Source organism: Heptranchias perlo, chromosome 2 (genome assembly GCF_035084215.1).
Source record: "Heptranchias perlo isolate sHepPer1 chromosome 2, sHepPer1.hap1, whole genome shotgun sequence".
In the NCBI taxonomy this organism is placed as follows: domain Eukaryota; kingdom Metazoa; phylum Chordata; class Chondrichthyes; order Hexanchiformes; family Hexanchidae; genus Heptranchias; species Heptranchias perlo.
Genome location: NC_090326.1, coordinates 133,013,519 through 133,038,324, shown reverse-complemented (window position 1 = coordinate 133,038,324; position 24,806 = coordinate 133,013,519). Strand labels below are relative to the sequence as shown.

General features: G+C 42.0%; 1 protein-coding gene across 2 annotated transcripts in view; it reads right to left on the bottom strand.

Annotated features, from left to right (window-relative positions):
• Positions 1-24,806, bottom strand: part of acbd5a (acyl-CoA binding domain containing 5a) — a 93,150-nt gene that overhangs the window by 14,964 nt on the left and 53,380 nt on the right. For both annotated transcript variants that reach the window (XM_068007160.1, XM_068007161.1), the window contains exons 5-6: positions 24,661-24,795; positions 4,132-4,365 (exon numbers count right to left, since the gene is read on the bottom strand). In XM_068007160.1, the coding sequence (XP_067863261.1) occupies positions 4,132-4,365; positions 24,661-24,795 (369 nt within the window). The remainder of the gene's footprint in view (positions 1-4,131; positions 4,366-24,660; positions 24,796-24,806) is intronic.

Sequence of the window (24,806 nt, the reverse complement as noted above, 5' to 3'; positions counted from 1 at the left end):
CAGACTGGTTGGTGGAATGGGCGGACACATGGCAGATGAAATTTAATGCAGAGAATTACAGAGTAACACATTGTGCCAGGAAGAATGAGGAGAGGCAATATAAACTAAATGGTACAATTCTAAAGGGGGTGCAGGAACAGAGAGACCTGGGGATATATGTGCACAAATCTTTGAAGGTGGCAGGACAGGCTGAGAAAGTGGTTAAAAAAGCAAATGGGATCCTGGGCTTTATAAATAGAGGCATAGAGTACAAAAGCAAGGAAGTTATGTTGAACCTTTATAAAACACTGGTTCGGCCACAGCTGGAGTATTGTGTCCAATTCTGGGCACCACACTTTAGGAAGGATGTGAAGGCCTTAGAGGAGGTGCAGAAAAGATTTACTAGAATGGTTCCAGGGATGAGGGACTTCAGTTATGTGGATAAATTGGAGAAGCTGGGGTTGTTCTCCTTAGAGCAGAGAAGGTTAAGAGGAGATTTGATAGAAGTGTTCAAAATCATGAAGGGTTTAGATAAAATAAATAAGAAGAAACTGCTCCCATTGGCGGGAGGGTCGAGAACCAGAGGACACAGATTTAGGGTGATTAGCAAAAGAACCAAAGACAACAGGAGGAAAAACTTTTTTTTAAAAACGCAGCAGCTAGTTAAGATCTGCAATACCTGAAAGTGTGGTGGAAGCAGATTCAATCGTGGCTTTCAAAAAGGAATTGGATAAATACTTGAAGGGAAATAATTGTAGGGCTATGGGGAAAGAGGGGGGGATTGGGACTTAACTGGATTGCTCTTGCAGGGAGCTGGCACGGTCTCGATGGGCTGAGTGGCCTCCTTCTGTACTGTAACCATTCTACGATTCGCCCTCAAGTCCGTAAGCTTCAACTTTAGCTAACAGTCTCTTCTGAGGGACTCTTTCGAATGCCATCTGGATGTCGAGATAAACAACGTCCATTGACATTCCCCTGATCACTGCTTTAGTCAAATCTTCAAAAAATTCAAACAAACAATTTCGTCAGGTATGACCTACCCTTTACAAATCCATGCTGGCTCTCTCTGATCAGCTGAAAATGTTCAAGGTGTTCAGTCACTCTATCCTTAGTAATAGACTCCAGTAATTTCCCGACAATAGATGTTGGGCTAACTGGTCTATAATTCCCTGGTTTCCCTCTCACCCCTTTCTTACATAGCGGAGTGACATTTGCAATTTTCCAATCTAAAAGGAATGGTTCTAGAATCAAGAGAACTTTGGTAGATTATAGTTAGGACATCTGCAATGTTCTCACCTACTTCCTTTAAAACCCTAGGATGGAAACCATCTGGTCCTGAGGATTTGTCACTCTTTAGTGCCTTTATTTTCTTCATTACTGTTAATTTGCTTACGTTAATTCTGGCGAGTCCCCATCCCTGATTCAAAATTAGTTTCCTTGGGGTGTCCGGCATGCTATCCTCTTCCTCTACTGTAAATACTGACGCAAAGTAATTATTTAACATGTCCGCCATTTCCTTATTTTCATTTACAATATCACCATTATCAGTTTTTAAGGGGTCCACATTGCTCTTGACCACCCTCTTTTTCTTAATGTAATTGTAAAAATGTTTGTGTTGATTTTGATTTCCCTTGCAAGTTTATTTTCATACTCCCTTCCTACTCTCTTACTGTCTGTTTTGTCACCCTTTACTGTTCTTGGTATCTCTCCCAGTCATCAGAATTTGTGCTATTTTTTGCATATTTTGTATGTTTTTTCTTTTAGTTTTATGTTGTCCCGTGCCTCTTTTGTCGTCCATGGCTTTTTTTTTTGTCAAGTAGAGCTCTTGCCCTTTAGGGGTATAAACTGGTTCTGTATCACGTTAAATTCTTTTTTGAACACCTCCCATTGATCTTCTGTCGTTTTACCCATTAACAGAACTGCCCAGTTTACTGTAGACAGTCTCATCCCATTGAAGTTAGCCTTACCTAAATTTAGAATCTTAGTAGCTGATATGAGTTCCTCCCTCTCAAACATAACTTTGAACTCGATCATATTATGATCACTATTAGATAAATGTTCACACAGTTAGGCTGTTAACTAAATCTGGCTCATTACTCATTATTAAATCTAATATGGCCTGCCCCCTTGTTGGTTCTAGAACATATTGTTGCAGAAAGCGGTCCTGAACACACTCCAGAAATTCGCTACCTTTCTGACATGAGCTCGTCTGCTTATCCTAATCAACATGAAAGTTAAATTCCCCCATTAAAACTACTCTGCCTTTGCTACATGCTTGTCTAATCTCTGCATTTATACATTCTGCCATTTCACAGCTGCTACAAGGGGCCTAAACACAACTCCCACTGAAGGCTTAAATCCTTTTCTATTTCTTAATTCTACCCATAAAGTCTCCACTGCCTGCTTACCTCTCATTATATCCTCTCTTATCATTTAAATAATTTCATCCTTAATCACTAAGGCTACTCCTCCCCCTCTACCAATTTCCCTATCCTTCCTGTAGACCTAACCTGGTACATTCAGTTCCCAGTCCTGACTGTCTTGCAGCCATGTCTCAGCATTGGCTACCATGTAGTACAGTCTAAGTTGAATTTGCACCCACAATCCATTCAATTTGTTCCTTATACACCGTACTTTTGTATAAAGAACGCTTATTTGGGCTATACACTCTAACCTGTCCTTTTGCTCTAATGTCGCAGATGTAAAACAAAGCGCAACATCTGGTGTGATGGTCATGGCTAGAACCAAGACTTTTATATATGAGCGAGTTGTTGAGAGGATAAGAAAGGCTTGGCACAAAAGAGCTTTTTGGATATACTTCAACAACAGTGGAGATATGGAAGCTCAGAGGAAATAGTGAAGCTAAGAATTCTAAGCATAGCAAAAACTTACTGCAGAAAAACTTACCATTAGTGCCACATTATTTAAGAGTTAGGCACATTCCAAGGAGAGCCATTTAGCTGAAGCAAGTTCACTTAGCAAATGGAAAACTAATAGGACTCACTGAAAGAACTTGTGAACTGCCATTTATTTTAAATAACATTTCCCTGAAAAATGTTTTGTTTAAAAATTAAAGCAACTGGACATGAAGTGGTTAGTAGTCCCTACAAAATCTCCTTCGCTACTAATCAGGATATACAGAAACAATCACAAATTGGTATTTATTGGGGTCAGAATCACCCCTGGCCAGGGATTATAAATGTGTACATTCACATGTGTTAAAAAAATTCAATTTAAAATTATGTTAAAGAGACCCATTCTGGGTGCAAGTATACGTGAGGGACAATTGAACAGCTGCTACTAGTTTAAAATTGAGTACCCAGTCTCCATATCTAAGGAATTATAGTTTACTTAAAGAAAAAGATGATTGAATTATCCTGGATTTTCCCAGAATTTTAGTGATTTCATGACTGAGGAAGGATTATACATTTAAAAAATATGTAGAATTTTACTTTCTTTCCAAAATAGATCCAACATCAAATTTTGCAATTATTCATTGTAAAAGCCAAATAAATTTTACACAAATGCAAATGTACAACAACATGCATTTATATAGCACTTCTAACGTGGTAAAACATCCCAAGGTACTTCAGAGGAGCGCTTGTCAAACAAAATTTGACACCAAGCCACATATGGAGATATTAGGACTGGTGACCAAAAGCTTGGTCTAAGAGGTAGGTTTTAAGGAGCATCTTAAAGGAGGAGAAAGAAGTAGAGAGGTGGAGAGGTTTAGGGAGGGAATTCCAGTGCTTAGGGTCTAGGCAGCTGAAGGCACAGCCGCTAATGGTGGAGCGATTAAAATCGGGGATGTGCAAGAGGGAAGAATTGCAGGAGCGCAGAGATCTCGGAGAGTTGTAGGGCTGGAGGAGGTTACAGAGATATGGAAGGGCGAGGCCATGGAGGGATTTGAAAACAAGGATGAGAATTTTAAAATCGAGGCGTTCCTGGACTGGGAGCCAACGTAGCTCAAAAGCAACAAATTTTCTCTTCCTGGGTCAGTTTCAGGCTAACTGAGTAAACATCAAAGTGTGAGAACAAACTGCATTTTTAATGAAATGAATAAAGCTTTGTAATCATAGACAACATTCCTTGGAACCATGTTTGGGCATGGTTGCAGTATACTGTTGAGAACACAATTATTTTGAGCCATACCTATTTCACCATTGATATTAGGCTGTTGTATGGTTTGTACCATTGTTTTCTTTTCTTCCTCTTGGTCCTCTGCATTCAGTGCTGACTTAGGATTTGAAAGACCATTGTGGGTACAAGGGTTTGCTTTCTCCCCAACAGTATCTGTGGAGAGTACAAGTCCTGGTTTCACATCTTCTGATTTCACATCTGCTGGCCCTTGGGTTATGCTCTTCAGTTTCACTACTTCATTTTCTTCTACGAGTAAACCACAGAAACAAATGAATGCAAATTAGCTAACTTTTAAAAAAACTTTTCTTTCAACAGTGAAATGCAGCTCAAAATGGATAAGAGAGATCTACACCACATGCTACTTCCCCTTTCCCCATTTATACTCCAAAACACTTTCACAAAAGCAGAAGGGCAGTAGGTATGATTTTTCTAAATAAATTATTCTCCTGTATTTTTTCATTACACCTGTAAATCTTTATTTACTTATGAATATTTTTATATCAACACCAGTCATATTTTGTCAACTTTCCCAGTTTTCATTGTTTATTTACAGTTAATTACTACTGCAGAGCTTCATCATTAAAATGAAGAGTTTCTACCTGGGTTTGAAACATTATAATCAACTCTAAATAATTATACCGTATACTCATGATGTTTCAATAAAGCTCTTTCAACACTTCAGAGAAATACTTTAATTTCCTCAAGGGGGAGCAATTACTACATTATAATGACTATTAAAAAATCCTTTCTGTTGTGCCATGGTATTTAAAGTAAATTTAATAACTGCTGCAGCTGCACTTGATGAGCTCTTTATCTAGACAATCATTGGAGATATATTCAGTAAATCTAACACTGGGCTAACAAATCACATCCAGAACAACAACTGCTTTTTAAAAAAAATCACAAAGATAAGTACAGGCAATGAGGACCATTTAGTCTAACTACCTCATCCTTCCACAGAAAACTATGGTATCTCAATCACCATATCCAACTGCCTCTTCAATGACTCCTGAATTTTGCTACCGATACCTACCTAGAAGACCATTACGGGTATTTATCACTCGTCTGGAAGCACTTCTTCACAAAACATCAGTTTGTCGCTTGGTTTTGCAGTTGTAATTTAATTTGACAAGATGCTAAGGATTAACCTTTTCAATTCCACTTCTTATCTTGCATACCTCTAGAACGTTCCTCTCATTTCCCTACTTTCATGGCTCAGGAGTCCAAGTTATTCTAACCTTTCCTCATTACTCACTCCTATACTCTAGAGTTCAGCCCGTCAGCTCTTCTCTGCACCATTTCCAGAGCTTGGATGTTTCCTGGTGACCAGAACTGAACGCACTATTAAGGTACAGCCTGGCCAGAGTATTATACAATTTCAACACAATGGTCTCAGAGTTATACGCAACTGATTTGGCAAAATAGCTCAGCCTTCATTAATTGCAGCTCTGCAATGACTGGATATGGCCAGTGTAGAGTCCATCAATCTCAGATCTCTTTCAGCCACTACCCTACTGGTTCAACTTCAATCACTAATTATATTAGTGGGACATATTAGGCAGGACAAATTGAGGAGGCTGTTAAAAAAGCATATGGGATCCTGGTTTTACTAATAGAGGCATAGAGTACCTAGATAATACTTAAAAGAAAATGCTATCAAATGCAGAGAAGGTTAAGAGGAGATTTGATAGAGGTGTTCAAGTTCATGAACCATTTTGAAACAGTAATAAGAAGAAACTGTTCCCAGTGGCAGAAGGGTCAGTAACTAGAGGACACAGATTTAAGGTCATTGGCAAAAGAACCAGAAGCGACATCTGGGGAAAGAGCAGGGGAGTGGGATTAATTGGATAGCTCTACCAAAGAGCCAGCACAACCACAATAGCTAAATGGCCTCCTCCTGTACTGTATGATACTATGATATCCCCTATTTTTTTCCTTCTCGAAGTGTAATACCTTGTACTTATTGATACTGAATTTTATCTGCCATAGTTCTACCCACTTGCAAGTATTATCTAGGTCCTTTTGTAACCCTTTGCCTGTTTCATCACTCTACTGAAGTTAGGCAGCAGCTGTGAATCTGAGCAACTTGCACTGGGTTTCTAAATCCAGAGTGCTTATGTAGGTTTGAAAAAGCACCGATGCCAAGGCCACTCTACGTAGAATGCATCAGCCTATTCAACTCTCAAGGTTTACCTAGGATAGCCACTGCCTTAAGCTTGTATAGCAGTCTTTCATATGGATGATGCTATTATTTCATGTCAAAGATGTTATCATTAGTGTTTTGAGATACGAACATAGATCAGTGAGCAAATACTGAATAAAAATAAACATCACATGTTATTAGTTTACATTTTCAAATCAAATGTTGTATCATTAGAGTATGATGACAATATCTGAGTAACTTATCAAGTACAATACTTATTTTCTTATCCTACGACTGCAGTCCCCTCCATTGGTTTTGGAGCAATGAATTTGACCTTCAATTTAAAAGGTGTTCTAAGAGATTAAACAAACTATTTCCATTATGTCATAACTCAACAGTACTGAATTATGCAGTATTTTCAATCAATAATCTTGCAGATTAATATTACACAGCAAATTCATTTAGCAGTCATGACAAGTCTGCATATGGTTTGATATTCTTCAAGTAATTAGGTCAAAAGCCCAAACCACAAGGCGTGAAACAACAGCCTGCCATCTGCCACCAGCAGACAAATTTCTGATGACTGCAGTTGGAGGTTTGAGGCGTGTCTCCTACTCTAAACAGACATAAATCACAAACAATTATGCAAGCTAACATTCTTCAGTATGCCAGTCAGACTTGCAAACAAGAAATTTCTGGTAATATTCAGAATCAAAATTTGATTTGCCAATGTTTGCTTGTCTGTTATTTTTGCACTTCAAAATTCATAAATTGTTTTTGGAATACTTCACTAGAGATTATCTGGTATAATTAGCAAAAGTTTTTTTTTTGAAAGTATACACAAGAGGGCCAACTGATGGCTCAGAGAGTTTACTAATGAGTATTTGAGCTCTACAGACCAAGGATGTCTGAGGTTCAGTCCTTGGATCTAAGAGTTAGATGATAATGGGCAGGGCAACAGTAGGGCTACAATGGGCCCGTGGGAGGCTAAAAAAAAAACAGCCAGGGCTCCCACTTCTAATAGCTATCCAATGACTCCTGCTGGAAGCATGTATCAGTTGATAATAGGATAAGGCTTAGTGGTGATGCAACTCTGGGTCAAATAGCCTGTTGACACCCTCAAGGCTCTCTCATAAATAAATACAACAACTCACATTCATATAGCAACTTTAATGTAGGAAAAAAAAAATCCATTTTTTAACAGTTGTATGTAAGACATGGGCAGGGGTAAAGGAGAAATTAAGGAAAGGGATCAACTGCATTTTGAAGAGGCTTTTGAAGGTGTCAAGGTAGACAGCAAGATGAAAAAGTTAACATAGAATTACATGAAATGTACAGCTCAGAAACAGGCCATTTGGCCCAACAGATCCATGCCAGTGTTTATGCCGCCTCCCTCCCTACCTCATCTACCCTATCAGCTTATCCTTCTATTCCCTTCTCCTTCATGTGTTCATCTAGCTTCCCCTCAAATACATCTATGCTAGTCGCCTCAACTACTCCTCATGGTAGCGAGTTCCACATTCTAACCGCTCTCTGGGTAAAGACGTTTCTCCTGAATTCCCTATTGGATTTATTAGTGACTATCTAATATTTATAGCCCCTAGTTCTGGTGACTCTCGCAGGTGGAAACATCTTCTCTACATCTGTCCTATCAAAGCCTTTTATAATCTTAAAGACCTCTATCAGGTCACCCATCAGTCATCTCCTTTCTAGAGAAAAGAGCCCAGCCTGTTCAATCTTTCCTGACAGGGATAACCTCGCAGTGCTGGTATCATTCTAGTAAATCTTTTTTGCACCTTCTCCAGTGCCTCTATATCCTTTTTATAACATGGAGACCAGAACTGTTCACAGTACTCCAAGTGTGTCTAATCAAGGTTCTATACAAGTTTAACATAACTTCTCTGCTTTTCAATTCTAACCCTCTGGAAGTGAACCCCAGTGCTTGGTATGCTTTTTAAAAAAAATAGCCTCATTAACCTGCGTCGCTACTTTTAGTGATTTGTGTATCCGTAGCCCCAGATCCCTCTGCTCCTCTACCCCATTTAGACTCCTATTATCGAAGCAGTATGTGGCCCCTTATTCTGCCTACCAAAATGTAATACCTCACACTTATCTGTATTGAAATTCATTTGCCAATTACAGGGTGAGTGTTCCAGAGGGTGAGAGCATGATGCCTAAAGGCTTTGTCACTGATTTCAGAACGGGGGGGGGAGGAAAGGAAAAAAACACAGTAGATCAGAGTTAGAAAAGCTGAGAGTGTAAGTAGGGACCCAGGGCTGGAGCAGGTTATAGAAACAGGGAGGAATGAGGCAGTGAAAAGGCGAGCTCAAGGATTTTGAAAATGGTGTGCAGAGGGATGTGGAGCCAATAGGGCAGTCTGTGAGTAGGAGTTTGTGTGGGATAGGATATGGCAGCAGAGTTCTGGATGAGCTGGAGTTTATGAATAATAGGCATATAATCAGATAAAGGCAACCATTGCTCATGGAATCATGCCCCATGATGCAGTTAACACCTTTAACAGAAGGGAAGGAAAAAATCATTACCAAATAATTAAAGTCCAGGATTCCTAATTGCCACTTTAAAAAAATCAAATCAGTCCATCTACATACACAAAATTAAAAGCAAAATACTTCGGATGATGGAAATCTTCAACATCTTCCAGTTCTGACGAAAGGTCTTCGACCTGAAACGTTAACTCTGTTTCTTTCTCCACAGATGCTGCCTCACTTGCTGAGCTTTTCCAGCATTTTCTGTTTTTATTTCATCTACATACACACTTGATGCTACATTATTCCTAGTACACACCAAGGATCAAAGGAGTAGTACTCCTTAATTTGGTCGGTGTCATTTTTATGTTAAAAAGCTGTGACTACATTTTCACATATAACAAGAGTGCATCATCCACATATTTGGTAGAAACTCCATCCTTCTGTGCAGAACGTCAAAGACAGCCAATGGTTTCTTTTTGTGGACTGGAAATAAATGAAATGTTACTTAAGAATGATGGGAACAAATACCAAATTTAAAAAGGACTGCCCTCCACTTGACTGCAACAACAAAATTCAAAGAGCAGGAGAATTCTCAATAAATGATTTTATGATAGCATGCTTCAGTAAGTTTTTGTCTCCAGACAGCATCACAGCCCAGCTCAATCTAGTGCTCACTTGATATCTACACATCACACTTTTGAGCAGATGTTGCTGAATAACGATGAGGAGTCAAAATCCAGACTATTTTTTCTATCTGTAGTTTTTCATTGTATCATGGTATGTTAGAGCACAGAAGGCGGCCATTCGGCCCATTATGCTTGTTCTTTGAAAGGGATATCCAATTAGTCCCACTCCCCTGCTCTTTCCCCAAGCCCTGTATATTTTTTCCCTTCAAGTACTTATCCAATTCCCATTTGAAAGTCATTACTGAATCTGCTTCCATCACCCTTTCAGGCATTGCATTCCAGATTATAACAAATCCCTGTCTGAAAAAATGTTTCCTCATGTCACCTCTGGCTCTTTTGCCAATCACCTTAAATCTGTGTCCACTAGTTACCGACCCTGATGATGTCAGTTTGAGGGGGTCCAAAAAGTAGGTAAATATGTGTAAACAAAACAAATCTGTGTCCACTAGTTACCTACTGGAAACAGTTTCTCCTTATCTACTCTATCAAAACTGGTCATGATTTCAAACACCTCTATTAAATCTCCTCTTAACATTCTCTGCTCTAAAGGAGAACAACCCCAGCTTCTCCAGTCTCTCCACATAACTAAAGACCCTCATCCCTGGTACCATTCCAGTAAAAATCTTCTGCACCCTTTCCAAGGCCTTGACATCCTTCTGGTGCCGAGAATTGAACACACTTCTCCAGCTGAGGCCTAACCAGTGTTTTATAAAGGTTCAGCATAACTTCCTTGCTTTTGTACACTATGGGCACGATTTTAAAAGCAAAGTGCGGGTGCGTGGGGCAAAGAAAATTGGGATTTTCTGGAGCGGGAAGGAATCCCAGCTCCAACCCACCGAAAAACGCGTACGATCCAGACCCATCTGGGCAATTAAAGCCAGCGGGACGTTATTTAAACCAGCAATTCAAGTACTTAAAGTACTTGAAATGTGCATAAATGTAATTAAGAATGATGGCAAGCAATTTCAATGCTGCCTCAAAGTGTTTCCCATGCTCTGTGAAACAAACCACGATGAAGGAGTCGTGTTTCAGCCAGCAACCATTTGGACATTTAAATCCCTGTTTGACAGATGGGGATAAAAGGTGAGTTATTGCAGCAGGGCACTCAGTTCTCTCAGACAAACTTTTGGCTGGGAGATCTTTGTGTTTAGACTTAACATTCTTGGTTTACACTCAGAATTGTTTTGTTTACACATATTTACCTACTTTTTGGACCCCCTCAAACTGACATCATCAGGATGGGGGGGCACAATGGCTGCATTTATCAGTACATCCAAGGAGGAGGAACATCACCATCCTCACCAGGCACTTCTGCCACTTGCAGCTCCACCACACGGAAGTGCGCCACAGGCATCTGCACAAGAGCAGAGAGGGCAACACCAGAGGGACTGACGTCGCAGGAGGCACTACCCTCGTGAGAGGGTCTACAGACCGAGGCTGAGCTTCCTAGACCTCTCTGAGGAGCAGTGCCTACGGAGGCTGAGAGTAAGTTGCCAGGTGGTCGCAGACATCTGCAGCCTCCTTCGTGTCAAGCTGCTCCCGGCTGGGCCTGGTGGCATCGCATTGCCCGTCGCAGTTAAAGTGACCACTGCCCTCAACTTCTTCGCCTCCGGATCATTCCAGGGTGCCACCAGGGACATCGCTGGGGGTCTCTCAGTAGTCTGCCCACAAGTGCCTAGAACAAGTCAAATAATGATTTGTTTCGCAGGGCGTCACAATACGTCAACTTCCCCACGGACGACCTCAGCCAGACAGAGAGGGCAGTGGGATTCCACTCCGTGGCTGGCTTCCCACAGGTACAGGGTGCAATCAATTGCACGCATATAGCAATCCGAGCACCTCCATACAAGCCAGGTCTATTCATCAACATAAAGAGATATCACTCTATCAATGCGTAGCTCGTTTGCGACCACAGGAAAAGATTTCTTCACGTTTGTGCCAGATTCCCTGGCAGCTGCCACAATTCGTTCATTCAGTCTTCCACACACCAAACAGCCTTAAGGGCTGGCTCCTCGGAGACAAGGGATACCCCCTGCACACGTGGCTCATGACACCTCTGAGGAACCCCATCAACGAGGAACAGCGTCGATAGAATGACAGTCACATCGCTACAAGGTCTATCACTGAACATGCGATAAGACTGTTCAAGATGCAATTTCGGTGCCTGGATCGGTCTGGGGGAGCGCTTCAATAAGAGAGTGGGTCAAATTATTGTTGTCTATTGTGTCCTGTACAACATGGTGCAACAGAGGGGGTTTCCGGTTGATGAGGCCCCATGCCCTCATCCAGCATCCACATCTGCCATCAACATTGAGGAGGAAGAGGAAACCATTAGCAGAGTTGTGGCTCACCTGGCTGCTCGTGAGGCCAGGGAGTCACTAATATTTGAACGATTGTCATAAGGACATATGGAAAGTGAGGATAGTCCAGTCCTCAGGCCACCTTGAAAGAGCAGCGCCAACATCAGCTTCACCCCCCACCCCAATCCCACACAATACAGTCCTACACATACACCCACTGAATGCACCCATTGGGTCGCATCAAGTCTTGCTGTTCATGATGAAGCACATAAAAGGGCGCTATCACAAAAGGCAGTCAAGAATGGGCAAGATGTGGCACTGGTGGTGAGAATTATAACATTTAATGTGAATTGAACAAAAAATAAATATAAATGAAAAACATGACAGTCTGTCAGACACCCTTGTGCATATCCTTCATGATCACAAATCCTTAGCCTTTCCCTTCCTGCTACTTCTACGTGGTGCATCCACTGTGCCTACAGCAGAGGTAGCGGCAGGTTGCTCATGTTCATGCCGATTGCCTAGATGCTTTCGGCCTATGCCCTCTGGGTTTTGGAGCCCATGAAGGCCCCACCAGAGACTGCTCCACCTGCACCTGTGCAGGGGCAGGCTCTACCACCTGGAGAGGAGGCAGGTTGCGGGCACTGGTTGGGGGGGGGGGGGGGGCAGGAGGCAACGGGGGAGACGCGGTTGCGCTTGGACTAGCGTCTCCACTTCCATATCCCCTTTTGCCATCACCTCTCTCCTGGGCCAGGCCCACATCACTCCTACCACTCTGCTAGAGAACAGTTTGGAGGACATGCATAATGCCTTGGAAGCCCTGTTGTAAAGTTTCTGTCTGCCTGTTTGAGGCGGCAGTATGTTGTTCACCGTGAGTCCGAACGGCCATTGTCAGGGCCTGAATTGACTCATTTGTGAGACGTGCTTGAAACTCAATGGAGGCTAGCCTTCTCTCCATCGCAGACATTCCCGCACTTATCTGCACCTCCATTCCACTCATGCAAGAGGTGGACTCCTTCATCCTCTGCGCTATTGTTCCAGTACCTCACAATTGTGCTGCTGCCCCTCGATCATTCTCCTTTTAAAGGCTGGCCTCCAGGGTTCAGTATCTGCATCAAGCTGAGCAGAGCCTGGAGAGGAGAGCGCCCACCAATGCAGACTCTGCACAGCTGCCCCTGCCACCAGTGTCTGCTCGTGCTCATTTGTATGTGGTGACTCACCAGGTGCCAATCCAACTAACTGACTAATAGAACCCACCGAGGTGTGAGTATCTGCGCTGGTGGACAGATCACTAAGATGCGACGGTGCGCCCTCAGAGGCCAGGAGCTCCTCTGAGGAATCACCCTCTCCTGTCACTGCGGTCGTTGAAGCGCCTGGAAGAGAACAGTAGGTGACATTAAGCATTATTACAGATGTGTTATGTTACGATGGCCGTACTGAGGTGTTCAACATGAGAATCATTAATAACATCAATTCACGTTGCGTGTCATGAATGTTAAAGTTGCGTCACCAGATGTTTGTGGGGTGCCAGTCTTGGTGTCCCTGGCAGACAGGCACCCGACAGTGCGGCTGATCTCCAGTGTCTCCTTCTCCGCCTCTTTGAGGACCACTGTTTGTTGTGGCCCCCCTCCAGTCCTCACCCTCTTGCGTGCATTTTGCACTCTCTTCTCCTAGAGAGGGAGAAAATACAGACATGTAAGTGAGTGATGAAGTGGTCAGCTGATAATGCATTGCTCTGGGAGAGGCTGACCGTGAAAGGGATGCATGAGAGGGTGAGTGTCAGACAGAGACATTACATTGGATCAGGACTGGGGTGAGTGGTAGTGATGGTTCACAAATGGGGAGGTAAGTTGAGGATGAGCCTTAAGTAGGTGTGAGGAGTGAGATGATGGAGTAGTGTTGGCCGGGCAGAATGATGTGGGGGTGGGGGCGGGGGGGCGGGTGATGTGCAACACAGTACGCAGGAGAATCAATAAGTGTGCTCACTTTTGCTGACCTAGTTAGGTCATTGAAACGCTTCCTGCACTGGACCCAAATGCAGGATATGTTGCTCCTGCTGGTGACCTCCTCTGCCATTTCGAGCCAGGCCTTCTTGGTGGCAGAGGCAGGGCGCTTCCTCTAGTCGGCTGGGTAAAATATTTCTCTCCTCTTCCTCGCCCCGGCCAGCAGCACCTCAAGTGAGGCGTCGGTGAATCTTGGCGCTGGCTTGCCCCTCTGCTGCTCCATTCTGTCTCTTGCTTCAGCAAAAGCCATTGGTGCAATGGCCCTTTAAATCCAGACACTCCAGCTGACAGCACAGCTTTTGGACGGCAAACCCAGAAACAAGGTTAATGGCCACCAATCAAGTTGCGATCGCATGGGGAATGGTAAGGTTTTAGTATTCAGGTTACCCGCGCGCCCAGTGATACCTCCCCCCACCGCCATCCCTCCGGCATTTTATATCGTGCCCTAAGTCTCTATTAATAAAGCCCAGGATCCCATATGCTTTTTTAACAGCCTTCTCAACTTGTCCTGCCACCTTCAAAGATTTGTGTGCATACACTCCCAGGTCTCTGTTCCTGTGCCTCTTTTAAAATTGTACCATTTAGTTTATATTGCTGCTCCTCATTCTGCCTACCAAAATGTATCACTTCGCACTTCTCTGCGTTAAATTTCATCTGCTATGTGTGTCTCTGTCCATTTCACCAGTCTGTCTATGTCCTCCTGAAGTCTGTTACTATTCTCCACTTTGTTTACTACATTTCCGAGTTTCGTGTCATCTGCAAACTTTGAAACTATACCCTGTATACCCAAGTCCAGGTCATTAATATATATCAAAAAGAGCAGTGGTCCTATTACCAACCCCTGGGGAACATCAGAGTATACATGATTTTTCTTGAATAAATCTGTGCTGACTTTCATTTATTAGCCCATACTTTTCCAAATGCCACTTCATTTTGTCCCGGATTATTGTCTCTAAAGGTTTCCCCACCACCGACGTTAGGCTGACTGGCCTGTAAGTGCCAGGTTCAGTCCTCTCCCCTTTTTTTGAACAGGGGTTTAACATTTGCAATCCTCCAATCCTCTGGCACTGCTCCCATATCTAAGGAGGATTGGAAGATTGTGGCCAGAGCTTCTGCAATTTCTACCCTTACTTCCCTCAATAACCTTGTTCTGTTGGAGTTGAAATGCTCACCTTCATGATGGCCACCAACTCAAGTAAAGAAATGCAATTTGAGTGTGGCAAAAATTAAGCATTTTTGGTGTAGCTTTGTAATTATTTTAATTCAGAAATAGAGAGCTTAAAATCAGTTACATTCAGTACCATGTCCCCATCTTAAATCGATACAAATGTGGCAATAAGTTTGATTTGGCCGTGTGTGCGCATTTGTGCAAGCATGCGTCTGTGTTTGAGAGAAATAAGAGAATTAATCAATAGGAATGCAAATAACAAATTAGTGCAATTTGGTTGGTGGGGGGGCGGGGGAGATTCTGCAGAGGAACTATAAAATCAGCTACCTGGACTTATCCACCAAAATATATCATAACATCGTATCAAAATTATAATCCTTAATAAACAGGTGAGAATTACTCCATGCAGCAGTTTTATAGATACTATAGGTCAATCAGATTGAGGGATGCCCAGGACATAGATGCAACCTCAAAGAAGTGTGTAACAGAAAATGTCTATCCTTGAAGTGGGAGCACTGTTATCATTTTATCACAGTGGACAGATGGGATCATAAAGTATATCATGGCCCAGATTTTGCTGCTAAAATAACGATGAGGCTATTGGCGCTCGCCGTTATTCAAGTGTAAATGGTACAGCAACTTAAGGCGAGGAACAGATGCGCGGTTAAATGCCAATACACAAAAGTTGCTGTATGAGTTGTGCCGCTCCGCCGTTAGCTTCGCAAAAATGTTGTTTCGCTATCTGCCTCACCATTTAAATGCATTGAATGGCATGAAGTTGCTGTATTTGTACAGCAGATACGAACTAAACTCACCACAGAAAGTTAAATTTTGTCATTACAAGCTCAAGTACCCTTTTAACAATGTGATAACTGTGAATTACTGCCAGTCAACCTCTCTGGCACTGAAAATTAACTATTAAAAAAAGCGTGGAGTCTCATTCCTTCAGGTATTAATTGTTGCTGGAGATTTTAAAAATGTCAAATTTAAAAATTTTGTTTTTAAATTTCACTTTTTCTTTGTGTCGCTCTTAAATCAATCCTTCTTTCTTTCTCTTTCTCTTTCTGTACCTGATTTGACATTGAATTCACCCAATCCAATTTACACTTCCCTCTCCGTCATTTCTCAATCCTTCAATCTGATTGGTTAAGGAGACACACAGTTGCTTGCCTTGTTCACTCAGGTCCCAGATGCCCATTTTCCCCTGTTATCAGCTCACACTTTCAGCAACTTGCCATACAAAAAAATTTTAAAAACCTCAACGTGCAAGTGCAAATCTAACTAACGGCAAAATCTAGGCTCGTATCTTTGAATTGGTTGGGTTGGGGTTGGGGGCAGAAGGGGGGAATCTCCATCTTCTCAAAACAATTTTCCCTCCCAGAATGTAATTGTTAAAAGGGCGACAGGTTGAATTTAATAATATTCTATGGAAAAATTATTTTCTTATTACAAGAAACTAATTCTACAACAGTTGATTCAAAGTGAAGCATTAAAGATAGATAAATACCTTAGATTCTTCATCCATAAAATAGGTCCATTGTGGCTTTACTAAACTTATCTTTAGGAAAGATGTGAAGGCCATAGAGAGGGTGCAGAAGAGAATTACTAGAATGATTCCAGGGATGAGGGACTTCAGTTACTTGGATAGACTGGAGAAGCTGGGCTTGTTTTCCTTGGAACAGAGATGGTTGCGAGATGATTTGATAGAGGTATTCAAAATCATGAAGGGTCTAGACAGGATAGAGAGAAACTGTTCCCATTGGCGGAAGGATCAAGAACCAGAGGACATAGATTTAAGGTGATTGGCAAAAGAACCAAAAAAGTGACACAAGGAAAAGCTTTTTTACACAGCGAGTGGTTAGGATCTGGAATGCACTGCCCGAGGGGGTGGTGGAGGCAGATTCAATCATAGCCTTCAAATGGGAACTGGATAAGTACTTGAAAGGAAAAAAATTGCAGGGCTACGGGGATAGGGCGGGGGAGTGGGACTAGCTAGATTGCTCCTGCATAGAGCCGGCATGGACTCGATGGGCCGAGTGGCCTCCTTCCGTGCTGTAACCATTCTATGATTCTATAGACATTTCATATCTTCATATGATCTCAGGAGCATTGCAGTGATTATGAACACACAAGTTGTTAGGAAAATTATCAACTCTTTGTATCTTGGTTTGGGGTGGGGAGGGCAGGGAAGAGAAAAACTATAAATCTGACATCAGTGGAAGATAGACAATTATTTCCTCCCTCCTCACTATCCCTCCCCCTCCCTGCCACCCCCCCCGCCCCCCGCCAATCCCCACATACACTTCAATATTCTCTAACCTGAGTGAGCCTGCTAGGCAATCTCCAACTTTACCACCTTCTTAACATCACATCAGAATGCACAAGGACAAACTCAGCCTCATCACTCATATTTCTTTAAACATTTCTAGTTTTGGGGCACTACAGCATTATTTTTGTTCCCGAGAGACGCTTTCTACATACAGTGATGGTATAATAAATACCAACGTTGCACATCAATTTCTCTTCCACACAAATCCTTCACCAAAACATCTTTTCACAGATCATAAAACACTGTGTTTTCAAACAGATTGAAGGCAGGAAACAGATGTACCCAAGTCTCTGCCACAAAGTGATGTAATGCATGAAAAAAAGTTGACAGTTAACTTATTTATAGAAAATGAAGGATGCAGTAGCATGAGTCCTCAATTTCATAATATCAAAAGGAAACACATTGAGAGAATTTCACCTTTCAATCACAATTGCTTTCCAAATGCAGAAAATAAATAAAAGGAAATATTTCAGGCTATCGGATCTTCAGAAAGGACAGGGAAATTGGGAAAGTAGGGGGAGTAGTAATATTGATTAAAGGCACAATTACCACTGTAGAAAGAAGGAATTTCAGTACGGGTGATCAGGCAGTGGAAACACTAGGAGTAGAGTTAAGGAACAGCAAAGAATGCAAGACTCTGGTGGGAGTTATTTACAGACCTCCTGATATTATTGTTGTTTTGGGCGATGTATAAATACTGAGATCAGGGAAGCATGTAAAAAAAACAATGTGGTTATAATGGGAGATATTAATTTTCACATAGACTGGGAGAAGCAGAACACCAAGCAGTAAATGCAATGAAATTGTAAAATGTATTCAGGACAGTTTTCTAAAACAATATGTTTTAGAATCAAAAGGGAACAGGCCATACTGGATTTAGTGATGAGTAACAAACCAGAATGAGTTAACAGTCTGACGGTAAAGGAGCATCTTGTAAATAGTGACCATAATATGATTGAATGGTGAAATGGGCAGACACATGGCAGATGAAATTTAATGCAGAGAAATGGGAAGTGATTCGTTTTGGTAGGAAGAATGGGGAGAGGAAATATGAACTAAAAATGGTACAATTTTAAAGGGGGTTCAGGAACAGAGAGATCTGGGGGTTTACGTACACAAGTCTTTGAAGGTGGCAAGACAAATTGAAAAGGCTGTTGAAAAGGCATGCAGGATCCTTAGCTTTATAAATACAGGCATAGAGTACAAAAGCAAGGAAGTTATGCTAAACCTTTATAAAACAATGGTCAGGCAAAAGCTGGAGTGTTGTGGCCAATTCTGGACACCACACTTTAGGAAGGATGTCAAGGCATTAGAGAAGATTTATTAGAATGGTACCAGGGATGAAAGACTTCAGTTACATGGAGAGACTAGAGAAACTCAGTTGTTCTGCTTAGAGCCAAGAAGGTTAAGGGAAAATTTGATAGAGGTGTTCAAAATCATGAAGGGTTTTGATAGAGTAAATAAGGAGAAACTGTTTCCAGTGGCACAACGGCAGAGGGATCGGTAACCAGAGGACAAACGTAATTGGCAAAAAAAAGAGGTGACATGAGGAAAAAGAAATTCACCCAGTGAGTTGTTATGATCTGGAATGCACCATCTGAAAGGGTGGTGGAAGCAGATTCAATAACTTTCAAAATGGAATTGCATAAATACTTGAAGGGGAAAAAATTGCTGGGCTAGCTGAAAGAGTAGGGGAATGGGACTAATTGGATAGCTCTTTCAAAGAGCCAGCACAGGCATGATGGGCCGAATGGCCTCCTTCTGTGCTGTATGATTCTAATTTGATATTAGGTTTGAGAGGGAGAAGGGAGTCATAAAGCAAGGTTTTAAATTTAAGGAAGACAAGCTTCAAACGAATGAGAAATGAACAGACCATAGTAAACTGGGCTGAACCGTTAATGGGTAAACCTACAGACAAATAGTGGGAAGTATTTAGTACGATACAAAAATAGTACATACCCCTAAAACGCGAATGCTCCACTTATGTTGTTAAATAAGCCATGATCAACAAATGATGTAAGAGACAGTATCAAGCTAAAAAAAGACTTACAGAAATGCAAGGAAAAGTGGAAATCCAGTGGACTGGGAGAGCTATAAAAAATTTGTGAGGGATATCAAAGCTAACAGCAAAAGTTTTTAATAAATATATTAAGAGAAAGAGAGCAGTAAAAGTTGACCAATTAAAGACGGATGCAGACGAGACAATGATGGATAATAGGGAACTGGCAGACTTGTTAAATGAGTACTTTGTGTCCTTTTTCACAGTGAGGAAACGGATAAAATACCAGTCGTATAAGTGAACCTAAAAATAAGTCAAGGGCTAAGCGATTCCACAACGGATCAGAGCAAAGCTCTGCAGTCCTGCCACATCCAGTCGTGAATGGTGGTGGACAATTAAACAACTAACGGGAGGAGGAGGCTCTGCAAACATCCCCATTCTCAATGATGGCGGAGTCCAGCACGTGAGTGCAAAAGACAAGGCTGAAGCGTTTGCAACCATCTTCAGCCAGAAGTGCCGAGTGGATAATCCATCTCAGCCTCCTCCCGATATCCCCACCATCACGGAAGCCAGTCTTTGGCCAATTCGATTCACTCCACGTGATATCAAGAAACGGCTGAGTGCACTGGATACAGCAAAGACTATGGGCCCCGACAACATCCCAGCTGTAGTGCTGAAGACTTGTGCTCCAGAACTAGCTGCGCCTCGAGCCAAGCTGTTCCAGTACAGCTACAACACTGGCATCCACCCGACAATGTGGAAAATTGCCCAGGTATGTCCTGTCCACAAAAAGCAGGACAAATCCAATCCGGCCAATTACCGCCCCATCAGTCTACTCTCAATCATCAGCAAAGTGATGGAAGGTGTCGTCGACAGTGCTATCAAGCGGCACTTACTCACCAATAACCTGCTCACCGATGCTCAGTTTGGGTTCCGCCAGGACCACTCGGCTCCAGACCTCATTACAGCCTTGGTCCAAACATGGACAAAAGAGCTGAATTCCAGAGGTGAGGTGAGAGTGACTGCCCTTGACATCAAGGCAGCATTTGACCGAGTGTGGCACCAAGGAGCCCTAGTAAAATTGAAGTCAATGGGAATCAGGGGGAAAACTCTCCAGTGGCTGGAGTCATACCTAGCACAAAGGAAGATGGTAGTGGTTGTTGGAGGCCAAGCATCTCAGCCCCAGGGCATTGCTGCAGGAGTTCCTCAGGGCAGTGTCCTAGGCCCAACCATCTTCAGCTGCTTCATCAATGACCTTCCCTCCATCATAAGGTCAGAAATGGGGATGTTCGCTGATGACTGCACAGTGTTCAGTTCCATTCGCAACCCCTCAGATAATGAAGCAGTCCGAGCCCGCATGCAGCAAGACCTGGACAACATCCAGGCTTGGGCTGATAAGTGGCAAGTAACATTCGCGCCAGATAAGTGCCAGGCAATGACCATCTCCAACAAGAGAGAGTCTAACCACCTCCCCTTGACATTCAACGGCATTACCATCGCCGAATCCCCCACCATCAACATCCTGGGGGTCACCATTGACCAGAAACTTAACTGGACCAGCCATATAAATACTGTGGCTACGAGAGCAGGTCAGAGGCTGGGTATTCTGCGGCGAGTGACTCACCTCCTGACTCCCCAAAGCCTTTCCACCATCTACAAGGCACAAGTCAGGAGTGTGATGGAATACTCTCCACTTGCCTGGATGAGTGCAGCTCCAACAACACTCAAGAAGCTCGACACCATCCAAGATAAAGCAGCCCGCTTGATTGGCACCCCATCCACCACACTAAACATTCACTCCCTTCACCACCGGCGCACTGTGGCTGCAGTGTGCACCATCCACAGGATGCACTGCAGCAACTCGCCAAGGCTTCTTCGACAGCACCTCCCAAACCCGCGACCTCTACCACCTAGAAGGACAAGGGCAGCAGGCACATGGGAACAACACCACCTGCACGTTCCCCTCCAAGTCACACACCATCCCGACTTGGAAATATATTGCCGTTCCTTCATTGTCGCTGGGTCAAAATCCTGGAACTCCCTTCCTAACAGCACTGTGGGAGAACCGTCACCACACGGACTGCAGCGGTTCAAGAAGGCGGCTCACCACCACCTTCTCAAGGGCAATTAGGGATGGGCAATAAATGCCGGCCTTGCCAGCGACGCCCACATCCCGTGAACGAATAAAAGAAAAAAAAAAGGAAGGAACTTAGTGGATTTAATATAAGTTTTAAAGAATGGTAATGGAGAAATTAATGGGATGCAAGATAGACAAATCTCCAGGACCTGGTGGCTTCCAACCCAGGGTTTAAAAGAAATAGGTGAGGAAATTGCAGATGAATTAGTCAGAATTTTCCAAAGCTCTCTAGATCCAGGAATTGTGCCATTGGATTGGAAAATTGCAAATGTCACTCCATTATTTAAGAAGGGAGGGAGGGCAAAACTAGGTAACTGCAGACCTGTCAGTTTAATATAATTGTGGGGAAGATACTTAAATACATAATCAGAGACAGAGTGACTGAGCACTTGGACAAGTATCAGCTGATCAAAGAGCATCAGCATAGATTTGTGAAGGGTAGATCACGTCTGACTGATCTAGTTGAATCTTTTGAGAAGGTCACTATCATGGCGGATATGGGAGTGTCTAGGGATTTTGTCGATAGATATTGTCTATACAGACGTCCAGAAAGCATTTGATAAGGTTCCACACAAGAGATTATTAGCAAAAATGAAAGTGTAGGAATTGGAGGTAACCTTGTGACATGGGCTGGTAATTGGTTGGGAGGTAGGAGACAGAGAGTAGCGATAAAGAGAACATTCTCTGATTGGCAGGATCTAACAGTGGGTGTTCCTCAGGGATCTGTACCGAGGCCTCAGCTTTTTAGCATGTATATTGATGACTTGGATAGAAAGTTTTATATTCAAGTCTGTGGATGACACTAAGTTAGGAGGCACAGTAAGTTGTGTGGATGAGAGGAGGAAGTTACAAAGGGGCATAGACAGACTAAATGAGTGGGAAAAATGACAGATGGAATTCAATGGGGGGGGGGGGGTGGGGAGAGAAGTGTGAGGTCATCCATTTTGGATCTGAGAAAGACAAATCTTAATATTTTCTTAATGGTGAAAGAGTAGGAGCTGTGGAGGAGCAAAAGGATTTAGGTTTGCTTGTGCACAAATCACAAAAAAGCTAGTGCACAGGTACAAAAAGTCTAATAAAATGTTGGCCTTTATCTCAAGGTGATTGGAGTTCAACAGTGATGAAATGATGCTTTATTTGTACAGAACCTTGGTCAGACCCCACCTAGAGTACTGCGTTCAGTTTGGCACTGAATCTCAGGAAAGATACATTGACTTTGGAAGGGGGTACAGCACAGATTCACCACAATGATACCAGGGCTTAAAGGGTTAAATTATGAGGGCAGGTTGCGTAAATTGAGGGGTTATCTAATCGAAGTGTTTAAAATGATAAAAGGGATTCAATAGGGTAGATACAGAGAAACTATTTCCTCTGGTGGGGGAATCTAAAACAAGAGGACATAATGTTAAAATTAGAGCTAGGCCGTTTAGGAGTGAAATCAGGAAGCAATTTTTCATACAAAAAGGTAGTGGAAATCACTCCCTATAAAAGCTGTAGATGCTGGGTCAATTGAAATTTACAAGACTGAGATTGATAGATTTTTGTTGGGCAAGGGTACCAAGGGATATGGACTAAAGGTAGGTAAACAGAATTGAGGTACAGAGCACAAATGATTTAATTGATTGGCAGGTCAGTTACGAGGGGCTGAATGGCCTACTCCTGTTCCTATATAACACATGGGTGACAGTGTAATCTGCTTTCAGTTTAGTGAGGAAGAAAGTTAATATGAGTCACTCTTACCACTTGTACTTTTGACTCATCAGTGTATTTCTTCTGAGTGAAATAAAAAGATTATAATGTTCATCACCATTTAAGATTTTAATAAATTCTGGGGAATTTCACTGCATTTTTAAAAAATAGAACCACTCCATCATATTATTCACTTTTCTATTTACTTAGACTGTGAGTCCTTTCAGCTGTTTCTTATTGCTTTGGTCAGAGAACTATGTGTTCACTTAACTAAGCCATCCCATTTTTCTCCTGCTAAAGTTATTGGTAAATAACTTCACTGCAGACTCATAGTTCCTGCATCAACCACACCCAAAGGCTTAATTTCCATTTGATAAAGATGCCGTATAGAGGGAAAAACTTCGGCAATCTTTCATTTTATCATTTAGCCACAACAGTAAGCTGGAAAAAATATGCTGCCTTCAAGTAATCACAGATGACTCCAGCCAGATGATTAAGAACAGCTGATGCAAGGTTATAACAATTAAATGAAAAGAAGAATGTAATTGAATGGAATGAACAATGACACAACTGATGTTCAGTTCACTTTTAAATAGGAAACAGGTGTTGATGTCAACAACAGGTATTGTGAATTATCCATTTACTGAAAATATTGTCCATCATTTTCACAGATTGACTTTCAAATTACAGTATGGATCTGTATTCAAGTCTCTAGCACAAGTGATGGAGATTATAGTAATATACAATTCAATGAAGGAATGTGCATGAGGGATGCATTATATAAAAAAAACAAATTTACTGGTATATTTGGTTCTACTAATGCTGGGTATAGGTATAATCGACAAATCTGTTACCTCGGACAAAATCGCAATCCCAAGCCCTAGTAATAAAGTTCAGTGGTATATCAACTGCTTATAAATAGACATTAATGTTACTTAAACTGGCTGTTGTAAGCAGCGAATTTTCCATAGGACTTCTGGAATTCACAATTTCACTTAAGAACTATACTTGGTTGCTGGGATTAGCCATCAGCACAGCTGTAGCATGCTGGGACAATCAAGCATAGCTGATCCTTCCAATGTGATACAGTTTGCATTATAGCTGATCTGAGCATGCAAGTATAAACCTGTAAGCAGGAATAGCAAAAAAAGGTAGTCAGTGATGGAAGCATCAGACAGCTGCTTCAAATGTACAAAACCCAGTGCACAAATCAGGTGTTTATAAACAGCTTGTACTGTATTTTAGTATTACATAGTAGCCCAAGCTTCCAAAATATTAGTCAAGGTACTAAAATTGATAAGTTTCTGAGTAAGTAGCAGATCATGCAAAAGATCCTTACTAGTACAGTAAACCTCCACTCTGATCTACAGCTTCTAAAAAGTATAGTAATGTGTGTCATGTTTGTAAATCAGATCATCCATACAGGTTAAATTTACCAAATAGCAAATATGAAGTTCAATCTCTATATTTAAAAAATGCTAAAATAGCTATGCATTTTACAACACAAAATATTTCAGATATTGGAGTAGCTTTAATTACAAATACTTTGATGGGATGATTAAGCAAGCTGCAATCATCAGAAATTCTATCATATTTACCTTTATCGTTATCATCATCTGTTAGATCTTCATCATTATCTTCATCCTGTTCAGATTCTGCACCACTATCGTTGCTTTCAACTTTTCCATTCATTTTGTTACAGTTCTTGGGTGAGCTGAGAACATTGCCAAGATCTGGATATTAA